At 40.6% G+C, this 7,315-nt stretch overlaps 1 protein-coding gene across 1 annotated transcript in view; it reads right to left on the bottom strand.

Moving 5' to 3' along the window:
• Positions 1-4,230: 4,230 nt before the first annotated feature.
• Positions 4,231-7,315, bottom strand: part of ZNF236 (zinc finger protein 236) — a 151,290-nt gene continuing 148,205 nt past the window's right edge. Inside the window, exon 31 of the mRNA XM_011975878.1 lies at positions 4,231-6,743. Within this exon, the coding sequence (XP_011831268.1) occupies positions 6,619-6,743 (125 nt within the window). The 3' untranslated portion in view covers positions 4,231-6,618. The remainder of the gene's footprint in view (positions 6,744-7,315) is intronic.

Here is a 7,315-nt window from a genome sequence, read left to right on the forward strand (position 1 = left end):
CTGAGGTCAGAAGTTCAAGATCAGCCTGGCCAACATGGTGAAACCCCGTCTCTACTAAAAATATAAAAATTAGCCGAGTACAATGATGCGTACCTGTAATCCCAGCTGTTCGGGAGGCTGAGGCAGGAGAATCACTTGAACCCGGGAAGTGGAGTTTGCAGTGAGCTGAGATGACGCCATCGCACTCCAGCCTGGGCAACAGAGCAAGACTCTGTCTCAAAAAGAAAAAAAATAAAAACAGAAAAGAAAGGACAAAGACTTAGCATTACTAGAGAAAGACTTAGCGTTACTAAAGTTCAGAAAGATTTAGCATTACTAAAGTTGAGAAACATGATTGAAAGGTAACTAGAAAATGTACATGGTGAAGAGTATCTTGAGCCAGGGGCAGTGGCTCCCACGCATACTTTCAGCTGCTCAGGAGGCCAAGGCGGGGAGATCACTTGAAGCCACGACATTGAGACCAGCCTCGCTAACATAGCAAGACCCTGTCTCTAACAAAATAATGAAAATTAGCGGGTGTGGGGTGTGCACCGGTAGTCCCAGCTACTCGGCAGGCTGAGGTGGGAGGATCACTGAAGTCAGGAGGTCGGGGTTGCAGTGAGCCATGATCTGCACTCCCGCCTGGGTGACAAAGTGAGACCCTGCCTCAAAAATAAAAGGAGCATCTCAAGGCAGATGGCCAGCTGTTGTCCATCTCTACCCAGAACTACTAAAAAATTGGCTGAGATAACATTAAGTGAGCCATCTCATGTTAAACACAGAATTTCTTTCTTATAGAGCTTGGTTACCAAGGTAACCAATGACCTCTTCGTTCTAATTTCTAAAATAGTAACGTAAAACTCTCTTCATTGGCCCAGAATAATAACACTGGGGAAGCATCCGTTCATTGGTAGAAGGGGCGTGTGAGGCGTCTCCGTGGGTGTGCACTGTCATCTGTCATTTTTTCTGTAGGGCCTTAAGGGACTGAATGGTTTAAAGGTGCCAGGTCACAAGAGAAGGTCCTCAATGATGGGGGCAGCACTGTGGGTGGTATGGCATAATCAGTGACATTTATTTTAACAACTTCCATGAGTATCCTAAGCTGAGCTAGGGCTGGCCACAGAGTCATCCCAGGTTCTCCCCACTTTCCTTTCAGGACAGCCTGCCAGCCTCCTGGCTGCTGGCAGAAGACGTGGGCTCCTGGGTGACAAAGGGGATTTTACTCACAGTAACGGTAGTAGCAAGAAGGTCAGCATTTGTCTGAACATCCGAGGTCCCAGCCCTGAAGCGCGACGCAAAGTGGGCCAGCGGACGCCTGCACGCACGCCTGCCTCGTGGCGCGGGGAGCGCACAGCACGCTTGCAGGTACAAGCCTCTGCCTGTGCTTCAGGGACAGCACTCTATTCGCTATCACAGGGAGTCCAGCCTCCGGGTAAAATTCACCTGGAAAAGCACTGCCAATAGTTGAGACAATCCATCAGGGTGGGAATACACTTTTTATAATTTCATAGTTTTGTTAAAAAACAACAAAAAAAAGCTCTTCCCTCACCCACTCTATTTCAAAAACTGTCAGAGCAATATGCCTCCTACAAACACACAAGCAAGCAAAAGGAACAGTAAAGCTATTTCTTACCATCCCATCTCAGCCACATTCAGGAAGTCAACATCACTTTAATTTTTTCAGTCCAAAAATATCTGGAGTCCCTACTCAGTGCCAGGAATAAGGTGATCCAAGAAAACATATAGTGTAATGTGTTGTTTCAACAGGATGATGACTCTCAATTACAAACTTCTCTAACAGTCTGGAAATGTAAGGCATAGTAAACTAGATGAATATATCTTTACAAAGAGCCCGATGATACACAATAACTCCATGGGTGCTTCTGGGAAGTCCGGAATCTGGTATCTCTCATAAACAGACACTGATATTATGATGGATGTGCACTGCATTTCAAGTCACTCTTTTATACCTTTCAAACAAGAGAGAAAGCAGAGAGCAAGAACCTGGGACATCCTCCAGGATTTCAATGCCCTGGGCTTGAATATGTTGCCAATTCAGCATTGCTCTATTGTGTTAAGCCATGGCAAATGGGACCTAGAGGAAGTGTCCACCTTTCAACAGTGATAACTCATGCAAAACTCAAAGAAGTAAATATACAGGAGTTTCAAAATAATACAAAAGCTATTTTTATTATTTTTAAAGCCAGCACAGTGGCTTTTGGCATCACTATCCATTTCTAATACAAAACTGGATTAAATAAATATCATCCAATGTATAAATAGACCATGAAACAATTGTGAAGATAAAAAGAGAATTCTTCTGTAAATAAAAAAATTAACTTTAAAATTTTCTTTAGTGGTGAATCAAGAACGAATCCCTATGTCACTTTAGAATTTGTCAATGATGATACAAATCTTGATTGAATACAAAAGTCTTCATGCTGTAAAAAGAGTTACACGTAAAAGATTAAATAGAAAAATCTCTTCTGACTGCCTATTGCTCCTGCCATTCATGCTGATCTTCAGTTTTTAGTACCTGAGTTGTTAGCCATCCATAGAAAGAACTGCCACGATGCCTCTGTGTAGGGAGGGTGAGTGTGTGCTCATCCGTGCACGGGAGTCTGAGGAGGGGAATCCGTTCGGAGAGGGCCAGACGCCAAACAGGACGTGTCGCTGGCGAGCCACACCATGACAAAGAACATGTCTCTGCTAGGAATGTGTGGGCGTCCGACCCATGGAAAGCTCTGTGGTTCCCACTTTCTCCACAATGAAGATGGCAGCTCAGTGGCCTTGGCATATGGTCTTTCATTAGCATACGGGAAAGACGTAGAGGCCCCAAGTAGAGATATGACATTAAATTGGGTTATGGGTACAGGCCTTTTGAAATTATATTCTAAAAAATCCAAAGTGCCTAAGTTACGTGAACACAGATTAGGTGACACAAAGAGAACTCGTCCGTCAGAAGTATCCGTTGCATAATCTCATCTCTGCCTCACTTACTTCCCATGCAGTAGGTCTTGGAAAAGGGATAAATTCGCAATGATCAACCCTTGGATTAACTTTTTTTAGTGAGGGAAGGGCACGGTATTAATTTTGAAATAAGCTTCAGAAAAAAATGTAACAAGTGGGAATGAGATAGCCTTAATATACACTAAAAGGAGTTCTATATATCTTATCTATTTCCTGAAAAAATCTTACGTACATAAATCTTGAAATTGATTTACATGCCGAACTATTTTATCTTGAGTATTTCCAAACATAAATCTGTGTGGTCATTTCATGTTAAAATGTGAATCTTAACGAGTTACAAATATTCTTCTAAAATGAGGAAAACCCACAGCAAGAACAGAAATCCACTTCTTTTAAAAATCTTGTACCTGTGCTAACACATGCATCTCTTGTAATAAATGTGATATAAGAGTTCAAAGGAAGACACAGAACACTAGCTATAATTTCAAAATTCAAGTTTCCTTAAAACATCACAATGGGGGAGTAGAAAATATGCACGAAGGAAAGTGCCAGACAAGCACAGAGGTTTCGTGTCCCACCAGCAGAACATTGTCAGGGAGAGGAGAGCAGCGTTTGATGAGCCTCCCACTGGCCTGGCTGCAAGCTGGCAGATGTCGGGTCGTAGGATTTCTTCTATTTAGATACTTTCTAAGCGCCTCAAGTTTTTAAAAGGGGCAAAAGCAGAGCTTGATGGGGTGGGGTAGCATTTGAATCTGCATGTTTGAAAACATTTCCTCATTTTCATCTATTGCCATTCTATGGAAATGCAGCCGCTCGGGCATTATCTAGCAGGTGGGACTCCACACATGCTACATGCCTCCTGCTTCCTCGTACCTGCACCCCAGCTTCACGCTTGGTATCTTTGCACGGGCAGTTCATTCTTTCAGCTCCAGTGCACCATGGTTACTTGAGCACACAAGCGGGATCAAAACACTTAGGAACTTTCAAAAGGCTCCTCAGTGACTGGGTGCTGTTGAAAACAGCAGCAGATGAAGGGAACAGGAACAGTTCTGGCACATGCACGGGGCACTGTGCTGACGCCCACGACTCGCTGTCGCGGAGCCATGCCCTGATTTTTAAAGTCTGAAGCCTTTCCAGTGGACACTGCAGGGGTAGACGCCTCTGAACTTCACAGAGGTAAAGGAAAATACCACTAAAATTTTCTCTTAAAAATCTGAACTTGAAATTAATTTACATGCCAAACTATTTAATCTTATTTTCAAACAAAAAAAATTAATCACATTTCCTAACTTCAACTTTTATTTATAATTATTCCAAAGCAGAGATGCTATGATGAGATAGTTCTAAAAATACAGTCTTTATCCTCAAAACCCTGGTTATACATGAGGCTAGAAATCTCTTTTCTAGAATTTTTAAAACAACAAGTAAAATATAAAGATCAACCTGTACCCCACAAAGATTCAAGTAAAATGATGTCTTTTCAAAACCTTATATTTTCAAGGAATGTTCTGCAAAAAAGCAGCTTTTTATAATTAGGAAGTAAATCAAAATACTACATAAAATGTCTTGTGTTTGACTGCTAATAAATTGAGAAAAGACACAAAATTGAATTATTGATATTTTCTTTTTCTTTAACCAAAATAAAAGTAGGCTCTAGATTCACCTGTTAAGGCCTTAAACAGTCAATTAACCAATACAATTCACCAAACTAGCTTTCTATACAATTAGGAATTAAACAACCCCTTTTAGAGATGTCCTGAGATGACATTTAATGCTAAAATCAAAATAAATAACCGAGCAAGAACAAAAGTTTAAAATTCCAATAATTTCAACTTTGGGGATATTCGTTCACCAAAATTAATCAACATTTCTAAAATATTTCAATACAAAATTATAAAATAAAAAGTGCATTAAAAGCAGAACCTTTAAAACTCTAGCACAATTACAATTATTCTAAATATGCGTCAGGTTTACACGCTGACATTCAAGGAAGGAAACCTCGGGCTTGGTAAGAAGTCCAGTATCACAAGAATAAGTCAAATAAGGCTTTTCTTTTTCTTAAAAAAATATACAATACACAAAGCAGTTTGGAAAAGAAGTAATATTATTTAACAATTTTCTGACTTAAATATTTTCACATAACAAAAGTTTTCATATCACCATCAATATTACTTATATACATATGCCGAAAGTGAACAACAACAACAAAATCAAAAGATGCCCTTTCAAAATAACAGTAAAATGTCTATTTCTTTAGGAATCTGAAATGAGCTCCTCTCTTAATATACAAAGTCCATACAATATTTATAATAAAACTACTCTCTTCTGAAACCAAGGAGGCAATGAGAGAAAATAAAGGCAATTATTTTTCAGGAAAAAAAATAAAACCCAGCTTTATATTACAATGAAAAAGATATCCATTTATTAATAAAATGAATACAATACTGATCTGAAGTGCTTGTGGGGAGGTGAAACTCAGACGCTCTTTCTGCAATTAGGACTAGTACTTGTATTTACAAAATATACTGTTCAGCCACACAGAGGCCCATATATCTGTCTATGTACATATGTATTTATATATAGAACATATAAATAATTTCAAAGGAAAAATTAACATGAAGTAAAGAACCTTCCATCTTTGGAATGCTGTAGGAATGGCGTGCACGCACTCTGCCCGGCACGGGTGGGATTTGGTTTGGGACATGTTTAATGTGGCACCATTGACGATACTAAATAATTCCCTGAAATCAAAAATACATCTGTTTATGCACGAAGAGAAAGTTATGGGGTTTTAATGGATTCTTGGCCTCAAGCTACAGATATACTTCTTATTTGCTGGGGTAGACAGGGCCATGGTTGCTTGCTCCTTGCAGACCGTTCTGTGGTTTCCTACCTGCGATGTATGGCTTGTGCTTCTGCAATTATCTAACCCTGGACCTGAACACAGATTGAAGCGGTAAGTGTGTCACCAGCCCGTGTGGACAGCTGAATCCTTATTGGTGGGTCAGGTTTACTTGAGTCCCCGTGTTGACGCCCCCCAGACACTGCATTCTTGTAACTAATGATTAAACATTTGTCATGGAGAGAGAATTGGTCCAGCCATCTCTCAAGGTATCAGTTATATTAACTTATGGTAGACTAAAAACAGTCCATTTTGACTAATTTTCAAAATCACAGAGAAAAGAGTGGAAAAAACTTCCCTGTGTGTTGTAACATTTTTTTTCTGAACTTCATGCCCCAATCTTAAACTTGCTTTCAAGCTATGCTTCTTATAACCGGAAGCATGAAGGGAAATCTGACGTACTTTTTCCATGTTAGCTTTTTCGTCTTTGCTAATACAAAGAAATCACACCACAATGATAGTAAGACCCAGTTAGTTGCTTTGTGAACTAGACGCACTAGCCACAGAGGAGACCAAGGAGGAAACTGCCTGCCGTAGTACCTGAGTTCAGTGATTTGTAGACAGAAGAGAACAACGCGGTGACACTTTTCCCAGTTTTTTTCCTATGAGTCTCTGAAAGACAATGATTCTTTAGATAACTTTATAGCTAAAAAACTATTGTGGTAACATTTTTAACACTTGAAGTTTTAAAACAGAGATTTCAAGTGCTTTGCTATTCACAAAATGTAACTTCAGAAACATTCTTAAAGGTGTACTTCCGACTCACGTCAGAAGACATGGGTGAGGGTCTGCCACTCGCCCGTGGCCTCCTGCACCACCTCCTCCAGGTGGAGGGTCCGGCTCAGCTCCTCCCCGTCCTGCTCTGGGTGACCTGCGGACTCCTGCAGAGCTCCTGTCATGCAAAGAAAACACAAGCAGCCTCAGACTTTCCAGAGCACAAAATCATAGCCATTTACATAAAGACTTCCTGGTAAAAAGAGACAAGGAATTTCTAAAGTAATTTGCTATTCATTCCAATGAAAAAAGAAGAATCTGAGCTGCAGGTTAAACAACTCTGTGGGCAGTAGTTACTGTTAGTGAGTCTGAACGCACACAGAGCACTCGTGATGAGTGCATTCCCGATGAGTGCACTCCCATGACAGCTACGTTAACATAGCATCAGGAATGAGCAATTAATAACCAACACACGATTCTGTAACAAAAAGGAAAGCAGGAAGCACTACAGTGTTAAAGAGAAAAATTATCCCTTTTTCCTTCGTCAAAAATTCCCCACAATATAGTGTTCTGCCCTTGGGTTCCCTACACATCTAAATGTCAACCACTGAACACTGCAAGCCATTGAGTTCCCCTCACAAAGGACACCTCAGACAACCAAAGAACACCTGCAAGCCTCACGGAGCACACCACCACCTCCAACACCAAATCATATAACTCAGAGCACACCACCTCCAACACCAAATCACA

The sequence above is a fragment of the Mandrillus leucophaeus genome, unplaced genomic scaffold (genome assembly GCF_000951045.1).
Source record: "Mandrillus leucophaeus isolate KB7577 unplaced genomic scaffold, Mleu.le_1.0 Scaffold16, whole genome shotgun sequence".
Lineage (NCBI taxonomy): Eukaryota > Metazoa > Chordata > Mammalia > Primates > Cercopithecidae > Mandrillus > Mandrillus leucophaeus.